The sequence below is a fragment of the Amaranthus tricolor genome, chromosome 15 (genome assembly GCF_026212465.1).
Source record: "Amaranthus tricolor cultivar Red isolate AtriRed21 chromosome 15, ASM2621246v1, whole genome shotgun sequence".
NCBI classification, from domain to species: domain Eukaryota; kingdom Viridiplantae; phylum Streptophyta; class Magnoliopsida; order Caryophyllales; family Amaranthaceae; genus Amaranthus; species Amaranthus tricolor.
The window spans coordinates 8,076,258-8,101,085 of NC_080061.1; the positions used below are offsets into that span (position 1 = coordinate 8,076,258).

At 31.3% G+C, this 24,828-nt stretch overlaps 2 protein-coding genes across 3 annotated transcripts; both read left to right on the forward strand.

The window, feature by feature from the left end:
* The first annotated feature begins 4,667 nt into the window (after positions 1-4,667).
* Positions 4,668-7,358, forward strand: LOC130801849 (UDP-glucose 6-dehydrogenase 2). 2 transcript variants are annotated; one of them, XM_057665767.1, is made up of 2 exons: positions 4,668-4,826; positions 5,584-7,358. In XM_057665767.1, the coding sequence occupies exon 2, from the start codon at positions 5,597-5,599 to the stop codon at positions 7,037-7,039; it is 1,443 nt and encodes a 480-aa protein (XP_057521750.1). In that variant the 5' UTR covers positions 4,668-4,826; positions 5,584-5,596; the 3' UTR covers positions 7,040-7,358. The 2 variants fall into 2 exon arrangements, with proteins under 2 accessions (XP_057521750.1, XP_057521751.1); XM_057665768.1 differs by having other exon boundaries at positions 4,669-4,826; positions 5,588-7,358.
* Positions 7,359-12,891: 5,533 nt separating this feature from the next.
* On the forward strand, positions 12,892-14,600 carry LOC130801850 (uncharacterized). The gene is made up of 2 exons (XM_057665769.1): positions 12,892-13,583; positions 13,846-14,600. The coding sequence occupies exons 1-2, from the start codon at positions 13,562-13,564 to the stop codon at positions 14,598-14,600; spliced, it is 777 nt and encodes a 258-aa protein (XP_057521752.1). The 5' UTR covers positions 12,892-13,561.
* Positions 14,601-24,828: the final 10,228 nt, after the last annotated feature.

The following is a 24,828-nucleotide window of genomic DNA, read 5'->3' on the forward strand; positions in this document are numbered from 1 at the left end:
ACAAGACAACCTGTTCATCACCCTTATACTTGGATCACAACAAATATAAGAGCTTCATTTCCCTCGTGTTGCACTTTACGTGATTTAATATATTTTAATAGTTAGTCGCGTGCACACAAACATGAATCAAAAATACATTATACATTTTATTTTATGATCATAGGTTTTCCCAAGAAAAATACATCTCAAGAATATTCAATTGCAATATTAATATCCTAATATTTTCCTCACAAATTCAATTGCATTTACAATCATTATTAAAATAATAATATAACTTTCATCAAAATAATAATATTATAAATATTTCTCTTTCAAATAAAACCGTATCTAATTTCATTATCAAAATAATAATATAAATTTTATCAAAATAGTAATTATAAATTCAAGTTTAACAAAAATAATAGTAACTATAATTTGAGAAATATATAAAACATAACGTCATATAAAATAATGTCATATAAAATCATGCATCCTATTTAAACACATTAATTATCACTTAGCACATAATACTAACGGGATAGTCCTAATTAGATGGACATTGAGAATTACCTTGTCACGCGATCCTAGACAACGTACGCTCCTAATAATCTCTGTCTACGAATCTGTTGTCTTTAATATCAAAATCTTGCCTTTTCTTGTTTAAATTTTAAGCAATTGGAGGATGGAGGAAGTAGTTTGTAGGAGAAAAAGGAAGTGTGAGTAATAATGTGAATGAATTAAGAGTAATTGGTTTAATTTATAATAGGTAAGTGAGGTTAGTTATAAGATTTAGAAGGAGAGGTGAGAAGTTATTTGTTAATGGGGAGTTACTTCTATTTTTATTTTTTTTAAATTTCTGAAATTTATTTATTTATTTATTATTATTTTTTTTTTCTTTTTTTTTAAAAAAAGGATGTTACACACACACACACACACACACATATATATATATATATATATATATATATGTGTGTGTGTGTGTGTGTTTGTGTGTGTGTATATATATATATATATATATATATATATATATATATATATATATATATATATATATATATATATATATATATATATATATATATATATATATATATATATATATATATATATATATATATATATATATATATATATATATATATATATATATATATATATATATATATATATATATATATATATATATATATATATATATATATATATATATATATATATATATATATATATATATATATATATATATATATATACCATCCATATCTTATCCATCCTTCATATCATCTCATTATAATTTACTATAGGAATTAATTGTTCCTTGTCTTCGATGTGAACTTAACCGAAGACTAGTTTTAGGTATTTCATGTTATAAATTGTATCTTTAACCATCGGGGTGGAACAACGACGATGTCGGCCTAAAAGCCAAAGCCAATAATATTGTGCGATGAAGATCCTATATAAGATCTAGATCCAAACGTAAGTGAAGAAATTCAAAAAAAGCTAGTAAAATGGATCACATGAGTGCTTGGCCGAGGCCCGGGCTATTAGCTTGGTTGTACAAGAGGAGACAATGACTTTTAGACCGAATGCCCCCACTACTTCCCTGGGTAGTCATTATTGAGCTGCTTCCCTTGCCAGTTTCCTTATTTGTCAAGTGCTTCAACCGTAAGCCTATCGAGCACCCGTTTTCTCAGGTGGTAGGCCCAATCGGGAGGCCTTTTTGTTCAACACCACATATGTTTTTGCTTGCATTCCTTGTACATTTTCTGAATTGTGAAAACCTTTTCCATCATTCACAATTTTGAGCTCATTTAGGTATTTTGCTTTAAAATTTAGGAGTTTGGCTCGATTCTTGAATCCTTAATGACAAAGATTTTGGTATTGTTTGTATGGCTATATATACTCCCCCAAGTCAAGTTTTGTAGAGTGCTAGAGAGAGCCTATAAGCCATCATAGTATTCGTTTAATTCACACAATTTCGGTGGAATAATTACTCTTTTATAAAAGATCTAACTCAATTATCAGAGGAGATTTCTTAGGTTCTCCCCCAAGTTAGATTTACCTTTTGCAGATTAACATGTCATTAACAAATTCGTGCCCACCATTGTGGACTAAGGAGTCATTAAAAGCCACCTTAAACACACATTACCAGCATATGACTATTGAGTATTACCTAGTAGGGACACACACTCTTAATCATACAAACACTGTTTTAAAATTCAATATTTATTAACAACCACACATCTATTATAAGAAAAATATAACTAATGTTCAATAATTAATTCAAACTTCAAGGTATTACATAGGTTTAATCAGATTTAGACATTTAGTAGGTTTAATTTGTTCTTATCATGACTACAAATTCAATCACAAATACTTATAGTTGACAATATAGATAGCACAAGTCAAATAACCCTATGCATGATCCATATAAGATTAAAAAACTAATTACCAAAGACCAAAATTGACTTGAGTCCTCTAAACTTGACCCGAATAAGGTGAATACACATTTTATATGACCCATAAAATACACCCTTAAATGAAACAATATTAATTTAATATTATATACATTAATATTTAAAACAATTTATAATCTAAAATATATTATTTTTTTATAATTTTTTTATAATTTAATTTATAAACAAGCCCAACTTTAATTTACCCAAATGAAATAATTTGCCAAGATCAATACGACGCTAAGAACTTTGATGAACGATACTAATAACAATGAACTTAACAATGTTTGATAATGTAAAACTTGCAAAGAGACACAAAGATTTAAGGAGGTTCACCCAATGATGGCTACGTCCTCCATCCTCCGTCGTGTGTAGTTTCTTGTTTATATTATATCAAAGGAGTAAAAATACTCTTACAAACGAAGTATTACAATTGAGTAAGAGATAAAATCAAAAGGCTATGTGTTTGGCTTAGGGGTTGTGTTTTATGATTTCTTTAAGTGAGTATGAGAGCCCTATTTATAGTACTAAGTGCACTTAATGATGATTGCTCACTTAATACATGCTTAATTTTGAATAATGAATGATATGAAACAACTCCAAGAACTTGAAAAGACAAAAACAACATCCTAGGTGTATTAGAAGAACCGCTCGATCAAAACAGAGAGCTCGCTCGGCCGAGCGGCTCGGTCGAGCGAGCTACAAACAGCTTCTGGATACATTCTGTCTATCCGCTCGACCAACCTAAGAGCCCGCTCGGTCGAGCGAGCTGGTCGAGCGACCATCAGACTTCTTCTGTCAGTTTCTACCCGAGCAAAGCATCTTCCAATACCCTTTGCACTTCTTCATTAATCACCATTAACACCAATAATTTCCATGAATACTTCACCACAATAAATCACACTTAAACACTACAATCATTAAGTTACCAACTTAAACACTCACATTAACATACTCATTGGATTCCATCCCAAGAGTCACATATAAATGCACATATCAATTGTGCACTTAAATCACACCATTCATAATACCATTCATAACACCAAATTTTGACCTATACCCATTCTAAATCTAACTTAATTCCATCTAAACTCAACTCCAAAGGACATGGCCTAAATGACCAACATATATAAACAAGATTACAACCTTCAAGTTAACTCTCAAAATTTTTACTCCTATTATTTATTAAATTGTATTACCTTTTTAAAAAATACTTAAATCATTATCAACTTATGATATATTTTCTAAATAACTACTATAACAAATATTATTTATCAATAATATATATTGGAAAAATTATTAAGTTGAATTATATTAATGTCGACAATCGACATAAACTAGAGACGTCAATATTATCCAATTTATTTTTCAATCTAATTAAGTAAAATAATTACTAACTAATATATTTATATTTGAGTTGAAATATATGTAAATCCATTTAAATTGGATAACTTCTAAATTATTTAAGTTAATTTAAAAAATATTATTGAAATATGAACATATAATTCGTGAGCTATGAATCATAAATGTTTTAAAAAATGTTTATAGTTATGTAGTAGAGACAAGAGGACAACATTCAATGATTAGTGACAAAACTTCCTCAATAACAACACTTGTTGATACAAAACATACGAGACAAATTCCAAAATAACAAAAGATAATTTTTATTATTTATTTTTTGGTTGCAGTATTTTTTGTTTTAGATATTATTCCAAAAAATAGTCTAATCTCCTAACATTGTAACGGCTAGGGGTCTTTAAAATTGGATGTTGGATCGATTTAGATATGAATCCGATAAGGAGAGTGTTCAAAATAAGAAAGATAAGAAACATTCTACACCATTGATTTCAATAAGATAAAAAAAATCTAACGTCACAATTAAGCCAAAAATACTTAATTGTAAAAGTCATTATATACACATAACAAATTTTATATCATGAAGTTAAAAGAATTTCTTTAGTTTCTAACATATATCTTATTCTGTATATATAGTGATAAAAAAAAAAATCCTTCACCCTTCTTATTTTATCTTACTATAATAATAATAATAATAATAATAATAATAATAATAATAATAATAATAATAATAATAATAATAGTAAATTTATAAATAATAAAAAATTAAAAATATGATGCTTTGATTTGTGTTTTATTTAGGGCCTTACTTAATAACGCGTAATGCTTTGTGTTTTGAATAAATCCGAAAGGGTCCCACAATCTCTCCTACCGCCGACCGGTGGGTAGATCACTAGATCTCAGCTTCTCAGTCTTATTCCTTGTCATATAAATACCCACGCTTTCATCCCCACCCTCTTCCATTCTTATTCCTTCTTCCTCTTTTCAACACTCTCATTCACTCTCTTCATCTCTATACTCTTCAATTACAAACAGGTACATTAATTATTTCTTTTGTTTTAATTCCTCTCCATTTTTTACCTTAATTTCTACTTTTCTATTTTGTTTTGTCATCTGGGTTTTTGTTTTTATCTTCGATTTCTGTGTTTCAACTTCAATTTGATCTGCTTTGATCTACATCTGCCTTTTTATTTTGTACTTGATTCATATAATGCCATTTTTTGTAATGTTACAACTAATTTGGATCGGAGGAATATTTAACTTGAATTTTTCAAGTTATGTTTATTGGATCTTATTTACTTCTTTATACTATTGATCTCAAGTTTATAATATGACATTTCTACTACTAAGCTAGTTATATTGATCACACTTTATGCTTAAATCCTAATTTTTGCATGGTATTGATCGTTTTTGCCAACATTGACTCACCAATTGATCTTTTTGATTTACCCGAATGTGAGATTGTTCGGTCGGTGGGACTTATTGCCTACATTTTTACGCGAAAAATTGCTGGGATTTGAAGTAAATAAAGTATTTGTTATTGTTTTGGTCTTCTGATCTGTTTATTTGAGTCAATGAAATTGGATCCAGATGAGTGTGTTATGTGAGAATTCTAGTGATCAACAAGCTTTACAATAAATAATCTAGTCACTATGGTTGCTCATTTTGATGCGTTTGGTTTTTTTGTATTGACAAAGATTGTCGGGATTAAGTCTTTGACATTATTGTGACCAACATCGAGGATCTGTATTTTATTAGAATGCATGAGTAATGTTTATGTACTTTGTTGTAGATAGTTTGTGAAAATGGTGAAGATTTGCTGCATTGGGGCTGGTTATGTGGGAGGACCTACTATGGCTGTGATAGCTCTCAAGTGCCCGAAGATTGAAGTTGCTGTGGTTGATATCTCGGTGTCTCGAATCAATGCATGGAACAGTGACCAGCTTCCGATCTATGAACCTGGCCTTGATGATGTTGTGAAGCAATGCCGTGGGAGGAACCTTTTCTTCAGCACCGAGGTTGAGAAGCACGTTTCTGAGGCCGACATTGTCTTCGTCTCCGTCAACACCCCAACTAAAACCAGGGGTCTTGGAGCTGGCAAAGCTGCAGATCTAACCTACTGGGAGAGCGCTGCTCGTATGATTGCTGATGTTTCGAAATCGGATAAGATTGTTGTTGAGAAATCGACTGTTCCGGTGAAAACTGCTGAGGCCATTGAAAAGATCTTAACCCACAACACCAAAGGAATCAAATACCAGATCCTGTCAAACCCCGAGTTCCTTGCTGAAGGTACTGCAATTCAGGACCTTTTTAACCCTGACAGGGTTCTCATTGGTGGCCGAGAAACCCCAGAAGGCCTTAAGGCTGTCCAAGCACTGAAGGATGTTTATGCTCATTGGGTTCCGGAGGAGAGGATCTTAACCACCAATCTTTGGTCTGCTGAGCTTTCTAAGCTTGCTGCTAACGCCTTTTTAGCGCAGAGGATTTCATCCGTCAATGCTATGTCAGCGCTCTGTGAGGCTACTGGGGCAGATGTTACCCAAGTCTCGTATGCTGTCGGTAAGGACACTAGGATCGGGCCCAAGTTTTTGAATGCTAGTGTTGGTTTTGGTGGGTCTTGCTTCCAGAAAGACATTTTGAACTTGGTGTACATCTGTGAGTGCAATGGCCTTCCTGAGGTTGCTGAGTATTGGAAACAGGTCATAAAGATCAACGATTACCAGAAGAGTCGTTTTGTGAACCGGGTTGTTTCCTCCATGTTCAACTCAGTTTCAAACAAGAAGATTGCTGTCCTTGGATTTGCATTCAAGAAAGATACAGGTGACACTAGGGAGACTCCTGCCATTGATGTGTGTAAAGGATTGTTGGAAGATAAGGCGAGGTTGAGCATCTATGACCCACAAGTTACCGAAGACCAGATTCAGCGAGATCTCACCATGAAGAAGTTTGATTGGGACCATCCCATTCACCTTCAGCCCACAAGTCCCACAACTGTGAAGCAAGTGAGTGTGGTTTGGGATGCTTATGAAGCCACCAAAGATGCTCATGGTTTGTGTATCCTAACAGAATGGGATGAATTTAAGAAACTCGATTACAAGCGGATTTTTGACAACATGCAGAAGCCCGCTTTTGTGTTCGATGGAAGAAACGTAGTGAATGCAGACGAGCTGAGGGAGATCGGCTTTATTGTGTATTCGATTGGTAAGCCTTTGGATTCATGGCTCAAAGACATGCCTGCTGTTGCTTAGGAATCGAATCACTCCAAGAAGTTGTTATTGGGATACAGACTTGGAAACTCATTTTATAGAATTATTCTTTCATATCTAATGCTCTTCTAAGCTGTTGTACTTGAAATTTTCGTCTTTTTTTTTGATATTTTACTTTGAATTGTTTGTTTGATGCTGCTGTCCTGTGTTTTGCTGCCTTTTATAGAAGGATTATTTGCCATTTTTTGAATTTACATGGTTTTATACTGAGATCTATGCTGTAAGCTTTACAAATGTTTGGAATTTTATAATTGTTACTACCTCTGTTTTATCGAATGGAGAAAGTATATTGTTGCAGGAAGTTGGTCAGATTGTTCTTTTTTCTGTCAACACAAAATAGGACTCGGAGTACAATTTAAATTTCTTTTGTTAGTTTGATGAATTTAAATCAACATAAAACAGAATACAAAAAATAATTAGAAAAAAGTATACTTGTGGCAATTAAATTTTAAATATATATTATATTATTAAAAAGGAAAAATTATTGAGATTATTCCATCTTTTGACGTTTTGTTGTGAATAATCCCTACTTATTATTCATAAATAATCTAAACTTTTAACCTTTCTTGCTCACAGCACCTCCAACCAAAAAGTGATCGGCTACTGCAGGTTAAATAGTTGTTGGCAACCTTCTCCTCCTCCTTATATTTCAGTCATCATCTTCTTCCTTCTTCATTTCCCCATTTTTAACCCTAAAATTAGGAGAGAGAAAATCTGATTTCACTCGTTAATTTCATTTTTTTTTTTGCAAAAATAAATTCTCATTGTTCTTCAACATACTGTAGCATCAAATTTGAATAATAGTGTGAAATGTGAGCATGAATTTGTTGCGAAATTAACAATAGCGAAGAAGCGTTTTTGTAATGGAGAAAGGTTCTATTCAGGTCCAAAATGATCTGTAAGTATTTATTGGTACTTTATTGTGTACATGTATGAAGTTTCAGATTATGGTTTGATGAACATTTTTAATTGTAGGATTCTGAATGCAAATGTTTTAAGTGGGAAATTAATGTAGTTTCGATTTGCATAGATATGCCTAGCATAATGTCTGCTTAGTCTCTAGAAGTTCTATGCTCACTGTTCTTAAAATGCTTTACATACGTAAGAATAATACACAGTGGAAAACATAATAATACAATGAATATACTAACACAATAGCATACAGTATAAAACCAATTACAAGAATATATACCTGATGCTCATTCCATATAATTGTCCATCCAGCATCATTTGTTAGGGGCAACCCTCATTGTTTTCTCCTTCCATTACAACCCATGCCAAAGGGAATATTTGTTCATTTGGGTCTCTACCAATTGTTAACAATAACATCCTACCTAGAAATGTTTTGAGGAAAGAACCGTTTGTGCATAGCACTTTTCTACACCCTTTATCCAACCATTCTTAAGACTATACAAAAGAACAAAGAATCTTTGAAATATAGCAAGTGTTGTTTCATAGACACATACATGTCGTTTTACATTGCTAAAAGCAAAGTCCTTGCTAATTATCACTTTGTAGTTTTCTCTTACCAAATAAATAATCTCAACTAATGAAACACATAAGCTGAATAGGAAGGAGTATTACCTTTATTTACGATAAGTGGTTTTCTTTAATACTCATGTTCTAAAAAAAATAATAATAAAATAATAAATATATTTAATGTCAAAATTAAAATTTTCAAAAACAAAAACTGAATTATAGTTTTATTTTATACGGAAATAAAGTATTGAAATATTGTGTTTTATAAAAAAAAAAAATAATGATTCAGTGATATCATTCGAGATCTACAATCGAATAATAATTGATTGTTTGGTGGTAATTATAATATATAACATTAATGAGTTATTCAGCAATTACTATAAATTAATTTTTTTTTATCTATAATTTGATGACATGTATGTGTAATAAATATATCAGTGTTAAACGAACATGCTAAACAATGTGGAAGGACAAAGCCTTATAGAGATTAGGAGAGTATATTAGCTTTATTCAATTTATTTTATATAATTACTTTATATTTATCTGGTTTAATCTTGTTTTAATCTTGTTTTGCATTTTTAATCATAATGTTCCTGGAATTTGAGAAAGGTGTATAAAAATTTCAATATTAGAGAGTTTTTTTTATTAAAATGTTGATTTGCAATTGTGATATCCTGATATTTTACAAAAATTAATAATAATAAGTAAGAATAATAAATATACATGATGTCAAAATTAAAATTTTTCAAAAGAACTGAATTACAGTTTTTATTTTATAAATAAAAAATAAAAAAATAAAAAATTAATCGTTTAAACTTTGAAATTTTATAAATCATACTCTTTTTATTATCATAGTTTTCTACCATTAAGAGCTGCTAATAGATACTGAAATTGCTGAAGGAATATTATGACTAGAGTACACAATTAAGTGTGTTATGTGAGTACATAGAGATAGAATCAAATGAATAATTAAGTGTGAAAATAATGTGTATGTTGAATGTGGTGTTTAAGAATATGGTTTAATACATGGTATTATTGGTGTATTAATGAAATCTTAAAATGTAATATTGATAGTTAATGGCATGATGGATGATCTAATGAGGTGAATTGAAAAGTTAAGAATCAGATCCTGCTCGAGATATTCGAACAAGATACTCAAAGAATAAGTCTTGCCTTGAACGAACACATAAATGAGAATACTCTACAAACTCAGACAACATAGTGTTCGGATGAGCACATTGCCAGCATCAGTCCAAAAGCTTGTTTCAAGACCTGCTCGAACGAGCAATGTAGGGGCTTGTATAACAACCCGTATTCGAAAAACAAGAAATGTTTGTGAAAATAATTTTTAAAACAATTATCACGTACTCTTAAATAAAAAAAACAATGATATAAACCTTACAAATCTAAAATTGTATAAAACTTAAAGGAGTTAAATCTTATACATCATTATTAGAGCTAAATTCCTTAAGAAAGTCAAAACTCTCAAAGTCTAAAGTAAGAAACCATATAGCAGAAAACATTCTTAAAGTCCACTGTCACACTTTTAGGCCACACCGTAATGATCATATAATTATTCAGCACCTGTATAAGATACAAATCCACAATCAGTGGGAAGTAACTACCTGCCCTTTCCAATAGTAAAACACATACAATTATCTCTAATTACAAAGAAATAATTTAAAATAACTTTCTAAATCAAACCAATCAAACCATATCTCTAAGTAAAGAAGGAACGAATGTTGGTGTTAGATGCCTACAAGATGGTCTTACACTAACACCTCCTAAGGTTTGTCGCCTTGTCGAGCAAATCCCAATCTATTAAAAATAGATCTGTCTAAGAATTAACCTAGGTATATATAAATCATCAGAGGCATGTTCTAACCATTTAGAGATTCCAAAACAGACCTTACACTTTTATAGCTCATTACTCTCACAAAAAATATAAAACATAAATTTGATTTATAAAATCGAGGTCGAAAATATATATGAGAAACCATGATAGGCCTTATAGTAGAAAATTAACTTCAAAATACTTAAATATGCTCAAATTAATTTATTTTTAAAATATAATATTTTCAGCTAATAAATTCCATTTTTTTCATAAATACCAACTAATGTTATGAGTAACGTTTGAATTTGGGAATAAAGTCAACTCTAAAATTGACTTAGTCAAAAAAAGTTTACCCTATTACTAACTCTTGGCAAAGAGGTACTAAATGAAAGTGTTATTAATTATACGCAAAAGTACAACCGTGTCAACAACACTTCTAACATCTCGAAAAGTAATAATACATTTAAAATATATCAAGTCGTAAAATAAAATATTATAGTTATCATTTTTGGTCCAAAAATTAATTTACCAAAAACTTAGTTGTTAGCTCAATTAATTTCTAATTAATTAAAAAAAAGTAGCAAAAATTATCTAAATAGATATTTTTAGTTGTATCGTCACTAAATATAATCAATCCAACTCCACCTAATCAATCACGACTATAACAGCACATAACTAAAAATACATACTTTTAGTTACCCTTAAATTACTAATCATCTAGTGACAGGACAATACACCAGAGTTAAAATTATAAGATTCTTTCATTTTATAAGCCACAATAAACAATAATACTAAACAAATTTAACAAGAAATAGTTTAACCTTTATAATCATTATAATTAGCATATTTTACATGTCTAAATTTTCAATCAATTGAAGTAATATCATATGAGAATTAAGATAAGACAAAAAAAACTACTCCCTCCGTTCTTTTTTGATCTTCCACTTTGGGTTTTTCACACATATTAAGGAAAATTGAATCTTTGGGTTGTAGTGAGTATTATTTTAATTAAATAGTAGTGTGAAGTAATGATTATATTAAAAGTATGAGGTTGTAGTGGGTATTATTTTAATTAAATAGTAGTGTGAAGTAATGATTATATTAAAAGTATGAGATAGAAAATAATTATAAATAAAAGAAAAGGGGTACATTAAAAGAAAAGGGGGTTTTAAGGGGTAAAAGTGGGATAAAAACTTTCTAAAAATAGAAAGTATTCTGAAGTGAAAGAACTTTTGAAATTACCCGTTATAGTAATATGGAAGATCAAAAAAGAACGGAGGGAGTAATTACCTTATTATGAATTTGATTTGAAAATATATATGGTATAAAGATATAGCTCATAAAAATATAATAATACTCCAAGTAACTAGTAAAGATAATTTCCTCGATCCAAGTAAACAACCCAAAAATATGTCTAACCTTGATAAATCTTGCTTAGTGTATTACTAAATAGATTTTCGTATAAAACACGAATGCTGTAAATATTTACTAATATAAATAATGATACTATTTTATAATATTTACTAATAATGCTAGGAAGAAGGGATGAGTGGTGGCAGTTGGGGAGGGGCAGGGAGAGGGGATGGAGTGGTGGCTGTTGCGGAGACGTAGGGAGAAGGAATGCGGTGGTTGAAGGTTGGGAGGGCCCGGGAGAGGGGATGGGGTGGTGAACTGGTGGTTGTTGGGGGGATGCGGTGGGGATGGGGTTTGTCGTGTGGGTTTTAATTTTTTTTTAGTTTTTTTACTTAATTTTTTTTTATTTTTCTGGTTTATGCTAATTATTTAAGAAATTTACCTGTATAGCAAGTTACCAATCACTATGGTTTACTCTAAGTTAAGATTATACATGGTTAATCAATAGTTGAGATTATTGTAGGAAGATCGAGTAAAGATTGGAATATTCAAAGTAATTTTTCTTAAAATTTAAAAAGTCTTTAACTATGATAGATAGGAGGAAGGATTTAGTTGAAAAAAAATAAGCAAATTAGTTAGCTTATACATTATACTCCCTCCTATTCAGGTGAGATGTCCCATTTGACTTTTCACGGATTTTAAGAAAAGTCAAAATGAGACCCTAAGAGAGGAGAGAGAGTAGTATTATGGGTTTTTAATTGTAAAGATTAAGGAATTAATGATTCCCACCAAATTAAAAGCTGATTTTTTTTGGCACCAAAAGTTTGAAATTTTTTTGCGCCACAATTACATCGATAATTTAATTAAGTCCTAAATTACATAATTAAGTCCTAAATTACATAATTAAGTCCTAAATTGCGCCACAATTACGTTTACAATAATTTTTGGAAATTACATAAGTTTGTCAAGAGTACTAAAAATTAAAAACATCAATTACGGTATCTCCGAGAGCCTTCTCAATTCTTCAACAGCTTCGGTGTAGTTGCAGTCGTTACTGATCATGTGAGTGCGAATTTTTTTGCGATCATTGACTTCAAATTTTCCAAATAACCAAAAAAATGCATTAATAATTTCTTAAATAGCCTCCAATTTATAAACAGCCAATTTTTCAAAATGGAAAATATCATCACAGTACCCACATTATTTTGAAACTCAAAATGAAAATGTCCAAAAAGAAGGAATTGAATACATATTCAGAAACTGCCGCCAACAATTGAAGAAAATTCCCAAAGCACACAGCCAAAATTTCAGAAAACAGAAGCAGATGGCGCCAAAAATGAAATGTGCAACAAGAAGAAAAAATCAATCATAACATTACAAAACAGAAAGCATAAATAGACAATGACAAAGCTCATTTATTACACAATCAACTAAAACAATGGCTCCTACAAAACAATTAACTACACAACAAAGAGAAAGCATAATGCAGAAGCTACTGTCTGCATTAAATAAGAAGGGCAAACCAGCGCTAGGCACAATCAACGCACTTGCGATTGAGTTTGAGGTTTGTAGGAAAACAATTACACGATTGTGGAATGATGTCAAGAAGCAGATGACAACCAATACCACAATCATTAACCTCAACAGCAAGAGATGGGGGAAAGAAGCAGCAAACAAAATAATGTTTGATGAAGAAAAATTTAAGGCAATCAAATATGAACTGAAGGGTACACAGCATTCAGTAGCAAAGCAAATGGAAGTGTCACAATCAACGGTGTGTAGGTGGAAGAGGAACAAAGTAATAAGAAGGCACACAAACGCAATCAAACCAGCTTTGAATGAAAACAACAAGTTACACAGGTTAAGCTTTGCATTATCTAAATGTGAATACAATGAACAAAATGATCAATTCAAGTTTAAGCCATTTACTAACGTTGTTCACATAGATGAAAAACATTTCTATCTAACCCGAGAGACACAAAGTTATTATCTAGCTCCGGGTGAAGTAGAACCACATAGAGAATGTCAATCAAAAAGGTTCATACCAAAAATAATGTTTATGTGTGCTGTAACAAAGCCTATATTTACAACTGAAGGTGATTTTTTTTTGATGGAAAGATAGGCATTTGGCCATTTATTACACAGGAGCCAGCAAAAAGAAGCTCAAAGAACAGGAAAAGGGGGGAGATGGAAACTAAGCCAATACAGTCAATCACAAAAGAGCACATTAGAGAAATGCTTATCACTAATGTGCTGCCAACAATTAGGGCAAAATGGCCTGCTGAATTATCCAAGCGTATTTACATTCAACAAGACAATGCTAAACCTCATATAGCACACAATGACAGAGGGTTTTTAGAAGAGGCAATGAAAGATGGATTTAATATACAATTAGTGCAACAACCTCCAAATTCCCCTGACATGAATGTGCTAGATTTAGGTTTTTTTAGATCAATTCAAGCTTTGCAATATCAAAAATCAGCTTATAATGTTAAAGAGTTGCTTAAGGCTGTGAATAATGCATTTCAAAATCTGAGTCCACAATGTTTAAGGTTTGTTTTCATAACTTTACAAGCTTGTATGATAGAGGTCATGAAAAAACAGGGGGGGTTTGACTATCACATTCCTCACATGAACAAAACAAAGGCAGCTAGGGAAGGGACTTTACCAGATTACCTCACTATTGACAAACAATTGGTTGTGGATTCACTTCAATATTTATTCACAAAGCTAAGTAATGAAAAAATGAATCAGCTTGTGGAAGTCATTGGGTATGCAGGGGGATATGAAGAAGGGGATTTGAATGTAGAAATGTCAGAAGTAACCAACAACCAAAGTCATCAAATTTCAACAGTTGCAACAGCAACCTTCGTTTAAGCAAAAGAACAGCAACCAACAACAATTTTTGGGACACAGAAGAAAGCAACAACAGCACAGAAGCAACAACAGCACTGAAGCACAGAATCAAACACAAGCATAACCAGCACAGCTTCATTAATCAAATGTAAATTCCTTTTCAATTTGGACATATTTTTGGGATCTTTAACATGGGATGTTTCAGAAGCAAACAACAAACATTGTATGTTGTTTTCAATGAAACATTTTTATTCAAATATACATTAATGAAAAAAATTGGTTGTTTTAGAACTCTCAGGTAAATTTCTTTTTTTTTTTGAAATCATTGAGTATAAAATCGAACATCTTTGTGCAGTAAACGTTGGAAAACAATCCAAACCCCCTTTGTTCGATTTTTTGGTGGCTAAAACTGCTCTCACTTTGAGATCACAGAGCAATGAAATTAAATGCATAAAAAAACGTTTAACTTAAAAATCATCATCAGTCAAAATGAACATGCACCAACACAAACAGAAACTCACTTGAGAAAGGACCAAGCTTATCAAGCCAATCTTCTTCTTCACAATCAGTATTCGAAAAAACAGCATCAATGGAAGAATATTCACGATCAGGATACATATCAGGCTCAGGTGTGTAAATGGGTTCACCTTCAGAGTCAAGTTCTCTTCCCCACTTAGGATCAGTCTCAACAGAAGTTGAGTCATCATTGTAATCATAAGACTCTTCCTCAAACGATTTCAGTCCAGATCTAGGGTTTCCATCATCGAACCCCTTAAAGTCTATCTTAGAAGGCGATTTGTAAGGAGATTTGGGGATTCTCAGAAGTAAAGAAGTACGAGACTTAGGGTTTTTCATGGATGATTCGATTTTCGAGTTAGGATTCTTCAGGGGGGATTTTAATGGCGAACTGGAGTTTGCCATGTTTTAGGGTTTTCAGAGAAGAACAAGAAACACGATAAGGAAGAAGGTGAAGCTTTCAATGGAAGATTAAGAGAAACGGCAGAATATCAAATGGGGAATGGGTAGGGTTTTCAGAGAAGAACAAGAAGAACGATAAGGAAGAAGGTGAAGGTTTCAATGGAGGATTAAGAAAAACGGCAGAATATCAAATGGGGAATGGGTAGGGACGTAGGGTTTTAGGATTATAAAGGGAGGGAGTGTAAATGGGTGGGATTAATTAAGATTTTATTATGTTGATTAATTATAAGGGAGGGAAAATTAGTAAGGGTAATAAAGGGTATAATTGAAAATAGGATAAAGTACTAAGGGTATAATAGTCAAAAATCCATGCCAAAAATAGAAATGGGACATTTAAGCTGACTTGACCATAAAAGGAAATGGGACAGTTCAGCTGAATAGGAGGGAGTATGATAATGATTTATTATCTAAGTTAAAATAAAGATTTACATGTATATTATTTTTTTGGTTCATATAAGAAAATATAGTATATTAACAGATTATCACGTATAGTTTAGTCAATCAATAAATATTACATGTTTTAATGAATAAATTGTTTCTCTAAATATCAAATCGAATATCAAAAGTTTTCCTATCAATAATAGAAAAAAGGCGGAAAAATTTTTAATTACAGTGTGACACGTGTCTCAAGACGTTTTTTCATTAGTATATATTGATTGATGATTGATTATTGATGATTATTGATAAGTAAAGAAAAATATAAAAAGTTATTTTACAGGACCCAACTAAACTTTTTTTTTAATAAAGAGAAGAAATAAGAGAGAAGGAAAAGCAAATAAAAAAATATATAGTTTAGAGCATACTGTTGCATTGCCGTAAACAAAGTTTGGCATAAAAATTTCATTCAACCTCAATTTTTGCACTATTAAGTATATTATTAAAGGTGGGATAGGAAGTGATAAGTTTTTTTATAATTAGTATTAATCAAGCCATTAATTGGAATAGTAATAAGCACTAAATGAAAAGAGTCAAAACTCTAATTCTATGATTTGAATACCTAAAACAAATTATTGCCCTCTATTTCTTTAATTTGGTTGATGATCTACTCCAAAACTTATTTTTATTATTTTATATAAACAAAACATGTTGGTTCAAAAATAAAATAAAATGAAATAAATCAATACAATATAAAATATTTAGCCAGCTAAACTTGAATAATTTGTTATAAGTCGGTCTAAATATACCCCAGAAACAAAATACGAATTAGTTATATATGACTCAATAATAAAGATATTAATTTTTTTTTTCCTTTTAACTAAATAGAATAAATATAAGATTTTCAACCCGTTTAAAAATAATATACATGGTAAAAAATAATAACTTATAGGAGTTACCATTTTATGGTTACCAAAATAATAAAGTTTGTCCAAAACTTTGGGTGTTATAGCTCGAACGAGTAGACTGTCAGGGGATGTGCATTGGATTCTTTTTGCGTCTGTTCAAGTCTTTGAAGTTGTTTAATATGTTATTAATCCTTTGTATTAAGTATGTTTGACTCATTATATAATTACCCCTATAAAAAGCTAATGGAGCTCATATGCTCATCAAAACACATCAAATACAAACCCCTAAGCCTAAACACACATAGCCTTTGAATCTCTCACTCAATTGTAATACTTTATTTGTAAGAGTTGTTATACTCCATTGAAATAATATAAACAAAAAAACTACACACCACCAAGGACGTAGTCATCATTGGGTAAACCTCTTGAAATCATTGTGTTATTTTGCGTTATTTATTTACTTTTAAACATTGTTCATTTCATTGAAATCTTAATCGGTTCATCAAGGTACTTTACATCTTCGATCTTCGTGATATTAGAGTTTGAAAAATTTTTCTTAGACTCTAATCAAGCTCTCATTTCAATTAGTATCAGAGCCAAGTTGTTGTTAAGGTGATTTAGAAGTCGTTTGTTGGTGAAACATGTCCACAGTGAAGCTTGACTTTGAGAAGTTTGATAGAAGTGTTGACTTTGGCTTATGGCAAGTGAAGAAGAAAGTCATTTTAATCCAAAATGGTGTGTAAAAGGCAATTGATGGTGTAGAGAAAATGCCCGAGGGCATGACTGAAGCGAGATGGGAAGAGATCTGATACAAAGACACTATCGGCAATTCAACTATGCCTTTCCAGTGAGGTGCTAAGAGAGGTTTTCAAAGAAACCACAACCAAGGGAATATGGGAGAAATTAAAATCACTCTTCATGGCCAAGAGTGTTACCAATAGACTACTTTTGAAAGTAGACTTTACGATTTGCGCTTAGAGGAAGCTAAACCTTTGAAACCTCATCTTGATGAGTTTTATTCCATTGTGGATTTACAAAACATAGAAGTTAAAACTTGGTGATGAAGACTTGGCTAATGTTTTATGTTATCTACCTCCACCTAATAAGAATTTTAGAGAAACTCTACTTTATCGTCGAGAAAACTTGAGTAATGATGATGTGAAAAATGCCTTAATACAAAGGGATTTAATTGATACATAATTGTCACATAAAACACATGGTAGCTCGAGTGATGGATTATTTGTGAGAAGGAGGAGTTGGAGAAAGGTTCTACTAATGGAAGTGAAAACAAGGAAAAAGGAAGGTCGGAGTCACGGGTGCCTAACAAAAATAAGACTTGCAACTATTATAAGTTTAAAGGCCACATCAGAAAGGATTGTTGGAAATGGAAGAAGAAGAAAAATGCTAGTGATGATGGGGCTATGGACAGAACTAGTATTGTCGATACTAGTTACGTGAATGATAGTGATGATGGTGGTGTCTTATTAGCCACACATGGGCACAACTATTAAGTGGATTCTTGACTCGGGGTGCACATTCCATATGACATCCAATAAGGTGGTCGAGGTTGGGAGTGTGAAAATGAGGATGTTTGATGGAATGGTGAGAACTTTGTTAGATGTGAAGCATGTTCCGGGTTTGAAAAAGAATCTCATTTCTTTGGGTACTCTTGATAAGATCGGGTGTAGAATCACTTGTGAAGGTTGAGTCATCAAGATTGCTAGAGGGTCACTTGTGGTGAAGAAAGGGAAGATGAATTGGAGTGTGTATGCTCTTGAAGGTTCGACTATCTCCGGCTCGACAAATGTTTCCACATATTTAATGTCCGATCATAAAACAAAGCTTTGGCACTTGAGACTTGGTACATATAGGTGAAAGAAGTATGTATGAACTTTCTAAGCACGGTCTATTGATGGTAAAAAGTTTGAGAACCTTGGATTTTGCGAACAATGTGCTTATGGGAAACACAAGAGGGTTAGTTTCAAATCCGCCATACACTACACCAAGGGAATACTTGACTATATTCATTCCGATTTGTGGGGGCCTTCAAGAAAGCCTTCACTTTGTGGTTGTAATTATCTCTTAACATTCATAGATGATTTCTCAAGAAAAATTTAGTTTTACTTCATAAAACATAAATAATAGAAAAAAAGACCAATGGGAGCATCAAGACCTTGAGAACCAATAATGGTTTTGAATTTGTTGATGGTAAGTTTCTTCGTTGTGCTAGTGAAATTAAGAAAAGTAAGTAAAATGGGTAAAAAGGTACTTTGTCCTATTATAATCATATGTCCCATTTAATTTTGCACACTTGCTAATATATATTATTTTTATTCTAAATATATTTACAAATTATAAAAAGTTATAATAATAAAATTTATATTGAGGCGAATTAAATAAAATCTCACTTGACTATATTTTAACTGTATAGATTGGGAATATAATACAAACTAAGAGTGATTGATGAATAGTGCTAAAAACAAATGGGACATTTGATCCGAATAGAAGGAAGTATATTTTGTTATATTGAGTTGGACTTATCGTGAATGTGTGCATACAATCGGGTACGAAGTGCAAACTTCATAAGCTTAGGAGAAACCATCCTAAAATCATATGCAATAGGAGGAATGACTCCAATGACTTGTATAGTGTGCACACCATTTTTTTTCATTGATTTGGGACAAACCATGCTAACATATTTTAGAGAAAAGAGAAACAAATGTATGGATGAAATAAAAATGTAAATTAAATATCTGAATGAGAATCAAAGAAAGAATGTGAGTTATGTCCAAAAATGAAAATAAGAGAAATTTTATTAATCAGACCAAAGAAAAATAAAAATAATTTTTTGGTACAAAGTGAGTAACGTAAAAAGTTACACACTCACACATCTTTACCTATTTGACCAACTAATAAACAAAAACTATTTCCTCTACCTTAAATTTGCACCATAATACTATAAGAGTTCTCATATATTTGACTTATACTCCATACAAGTCAACAACATATACTACCTAGTATTCACTCAAGAAAAAAATAAAAAATTTTTAAAATTTTAATAGGGGTAAAGTGTGGTTAGCAAGTGTAAAAGTGTGAAAAAGTTAAGTTTAAAATAAGAGTAAATTGGTAAAGTTAACATATCAAAAATAGAAATAAAACATTTAAAATAGCTTCACCAAATAAAAAAATGATACACTTAGATGAACATGATGGAGTATAAGCCAACCAAAACACTATAATACTAGTGTATTTCTCAAACAAGCCTTTTTAGTTATTCCATGTGTACGTTTGAAAATGCTTCACTCTTTACTTAGGCTTGCTCCACTCAATTTGTAATATTTTTTTAGAAATTGTCTCATTTTCTTTTTTTATATTTGATGGATAAATTTATTATTTCTTCATCTTAGCCATTTCTTTTTACTATTTATTCATATTTTGTAATATTCTCTAAATACAAAATAATTTTTTAAATTTTAGATTTTAGGTGATTTGTCACGGAAGAAGTATGAGCTTTTTTATTTTGTAAAAAGGATTGGGAAAAATATCAGTAATAAATTAACTTTTTTTGATCAGCTGAAAATAAACTCACATATTTTTTATTTTTAAATAAATTCACATGATAGATACTTTCTCCGTTCCATTATACTTGCTACATTTAATTTTTTACGCAATCTAATGTGTTATTTTGATCATTTATATATTGAAATATACAAATCTAAAAGTTACAAAAAGTTAATATTAAGAAAGTATGCGATTAGACAATTAAAACAAGATCTCACTTGATTATATTTTTTCTTACACATTAGCCACAATATATAAAATAAACTTGAACGATATACAATACCAATAACCATAATATAGCAAGTATTTCAGAACGAAAGAAGTATATTTGCTTAAAATAAATCCATCTATTCTTGTTAAGTCATAACCATCTTCAAAGCTTCTTTGTGATTAAGAAATTAAGAATAAAAAATAGTTGAGTTTATTTTTAGCAATAATAACAAATAAGTGGGATTGTTTAAACATAATCAATAATTGAGTTTATTTCAGTGAATTAAATAAAAGTTGATTCGTTTTTCACAATTTACCCAAAAGTATTAAAAAAAAAATACTTTCTCCGTTCTAGTATAGTTGCAACATTTGTTTTTTTACGATTCCAACACACTAATTCAATCCTTAATACTTTAATTACGTATAATAAAAAATTATAAAAATTTAATATTAATAATCTTTGCAATAAGATGAATTAAACAAGATCTCACTTGATCATGTTTTAAGTTATAGATTAATAATTAATTACAAATTATAAATAGTGAATAAATAGTGTCATATTTTCTAATGCTGCAACTAATATAAAAGGGAGGTAGTAAGTGATTATAGAGTGGTAGTATTTGGAGTAATTACTTCCATGCAGGGTGCAGCTGCTACATTGCTCTCCTTCCCAATTCCTAGGATCACCCATCCACCCGGCCAGAGTAGCTAGGTCTGCTCTTTTCACTACTCTTTTTGCTTATGTTTTCCTTCTGACAATCACAGAAAAAGAAAATTTCAGACTTTATACGCTAAAAAATCATACATAATCCTTTTCTTGTGATTCTATTTTCAACTTGAAAATACCCAAAATCTTTCTCCTTCTTGCTTACCATCCAAGATTTTACTATCTTGATCTTAAAACCATACTCTTTTCTCATGTTTCAAGCCTTCCCTTATATAATACTCCTTCTTTTTCTGGGTTCCTCTGTTCTTCTTAAAGTAGCCAAAATTTTCTCTTTTTTCTCCTGAAAATTTGGATTTTTTTCAGGGTTTTCTTCGAAAATCACAACAACGAAGAGCCCATGAAAAATAGTGAAGTACAAAATGAGTCTACCCAGAGCTTTCCCATTGTTACAGAAGAGGGTAATGTTCACATTCTACCTCAAAATTCTGTCACAAAATCAGAAAGTACCCATAATTTTCAGCTGGGATTAGAAGAAAATCAGTGTACGAGTGAAGAAATGAGGGAAAATCCCAAGAAACCCAAATGGGTTTCTTGTTATGTGAAGCAAATGGGTCAGTGTTACTTCTGCAAGGTGTGTGGGAAGCAGTTTAAGTCTCCTCGTGCTGTTTTCGGCCATTTGAGATGTCATTCCAAGAGAAAACAACAAGTTTCTTTGAATGAAACAGTAAAAAAGCCTCAAATCCCTAGAAAGAAGAGATCAGTTGGGAGGTATAATATTCATACTAGCTCTAATAACTCCTCTTGGTCTAAATTGAATGCTTTTACTAATGTTGATGATGAATTAGATGATATAGCTGCTTCTTTGTTGTTGCTTGCTTCTGGTGGGTCTGGGGTTTCTTCTTCTAATTGTAATCATGTTTCTGATGATGTTTTGTCACCCAATCATTCAGTTCATTCTGTAGTTTTAAGAGATGGGTATGATTCTTTTAAAGATAAAAATGAAGAATTATATGGGTTTGATTGTGGAATTTCAAATGATCAGAAGTTTGTTTCTGGGCTTGTTTCTGATGAACAGTTTGTGTCTGAATTGTATGTAACTGAAATCAAGAATGGGATTGTGAGGGTTTTTCCAGAAAATACTAAGTTTAGTGATTTGAATCCTTGTGCTTGTGCTTCTTATTCTATGGAAAGTGAGAATGAGACTAATGTTGTTGATCAAGTGATTGATAAATCGGAATCAAGAACTTCTGATCCGACACCCATTACTTATGGCGATAACATTGAAATTGGATCGACTGTCAAAACCGAGCATAAAACTGATTTCTGTTATACTGAAATTAAAGATCGGAGGTATGAGATTGTTGAAGCATCTGATCGAGGATTTGGGAAATGTTATTCGAGAACTGGTAAAACAACGATAGATGGGTCTAAACGAACAATAAATGACCCTTGTTTGAATGAGTTTCAGCAGTATATCTGCAAGTTTTGCAACATGAACTTTTCGACGTATGAAGCCTTGGAGGATTTTTGTTTGCAATGTGTGCCTAAGATAAAGAAAAAGACTTTGAGGCACGAATGTGTCGTTTGTAGCAAACTTTTTCCTTGTAGTCGAGCTTTGAGTGAGCATAGGAGGGCTCATTTTCGAAGTAAGTTTCAGTCGAGTAACGAGATAGAAAACAAAGAAAGTTCAGTCATAGAAGAAGACCGAAGGCAAGAGAAGGAAACTTGCTCCAATAGAATAGTGATCTTACCTCGAGATAACATCGTACCCTTACTAATCTAGTTCTAGAAGATATGAAAGATTAGTTGTTAGCTTGTTATCTTGATTGTTTTTGTAAAAATAGAAAGTTGATACCTTATCATTTCCAAACTTCTTGGAGTAATTTTGAGGACAACATGTTCATGTTGGTCTTTTTTTCACCATTATAGTCTTTTTGGCATCTGTCTCATATGTAGTATATACAATAGTTATGTAACATTGGTGATGGCTATTTGCTGTGAATATATGAGTTGAACTGAACTCTAGGAGGAAGTCTTTACTGTTTCCTTCAAGATGTTCTTTTTGAAATTGAACTTGTTGATTCAGTCTTTGTACAAATTTACAGTATCTATCTCGTAAATGTATGCCTTTGATGTTGAGTTTTCTTGGAGAACATTAGGGATTTCAGAAAATAGCTTATTCGGAAATTTTAGCTAATTTTGGTATAAATAGATAGTTGGGTGGTCAAATATTAGTTGGTTGAAATAGCTTGTTATGAATTAGCTATTTATGAACAAGCTACTCTTAGCAGTGTGTTAAAATATTAGTTGGTCAAACCGATTATTAAAATTAACTTGTCAAATGTCACTTCAACTATCTACCAACTATGAACTATATTTATGAACAAACTACCCTAGTGTGTTTCTACTTCATTCACCGACAGCAGAATATTTTGAGCTTTTTCTGTTTAACTTAACCTACCAGCATCATTAGTACAAGTTCTATGGCTAATTTTGTGAAGCTCTTGAAATTTCCTCTTTTCTGTAAACAAAAACTTGGGTGAGAATGTCTTATTTGTGAGACGCGTTTTATTAGGCCGTTCTAATTGTATATAATTTTTTGTCAATTTCACAAATTAAAATGTCAATTTCAAAAGTTAAAAGACCAATTTAAAAGACTTATAAAACCAATTTCAAATATTTGAAATTGATATTTTAAGTCATGAAATTTGACATTATTAAGACTTAAAAGGTCAATTTTAATGCTTAAAATACCATTTTTAAGACTTAAATGACCAACTACAGGACATTAAATTCTCGTTTCAATTTTAACATAGGATGACTCAAACATTAAAGTTAATATTAAAAACTTTGAAATTGACCTTTTAAGTCTTAAAATTAGATTTTTTTAATATTGAAATTGTCTTTTTAATCATAAAATTAGTATGTTAGAATATTTTTAAAAAATTATTAGACCTAAGCCAGTTGCACTGCTAAAGCCGTCTCACAGAAGAGTAACTGTTTTCTGTATTAGTGTCTAGTATTGAGGGTTGTAATTAGGTTTACAAACTTAGTTGAAGGATAAAAATGCATAGGATTAAGCAGCTTTCGAAATATACATTGTTGTTCAAACAATTCATCATATGTGATTTAGAAAAACATCAAGAGAAGTGCTACTGCCTTGTTTATTTCTCCAATTGCCTACTAATATGTTTAAGGTTTATTAATATATAATATGTTCATAAGTTATATAATGAAACACACATTTGCTTCTGTAAGGGCCCAAATTTAAATTTATGCTCCGGGTCTCTAATATGTGCGAGATGGCCCTGTCACATACCAATTTACCATATAATATAAAATGCAATTTAATGTCTAGGTTGCACTAAAACGGACACGGACACGGACACGGACACGACACGGGTACGGGAAAACGCCAACTTAAAAATGGCGGACACGGGGACACGTAAATGGTAATATAATAAATATATCAAATTAAAGATAATTTTACAAAGTGGTTCTCATTTTATTGTAACCGGGAGGCTTGTAACCAGGAATATTATTTGTGGCA

Bases quoted from the DNA above. Each gene is read 5' to 3' on its own strand.
- LOC130801849 (XM_057665767.1), top strand. From the start codon at position 5,597: ATGGTGAAGATTTGCTGCATTGGGGCTGGTTATGTGGGAGGACCTACT.
- LOC130801850 (XM_057665769.1), top strand. From the start codon at position 13,562: ATGAAAACAACAAGTTACACAG. The intron at 13,584-13,845 runs GTTAAGCTTTGC...ATGGAAAGATAG, and splicing joins GAAAACAACAAGTTACACAG to GCATTTGGCCATTTATTACA.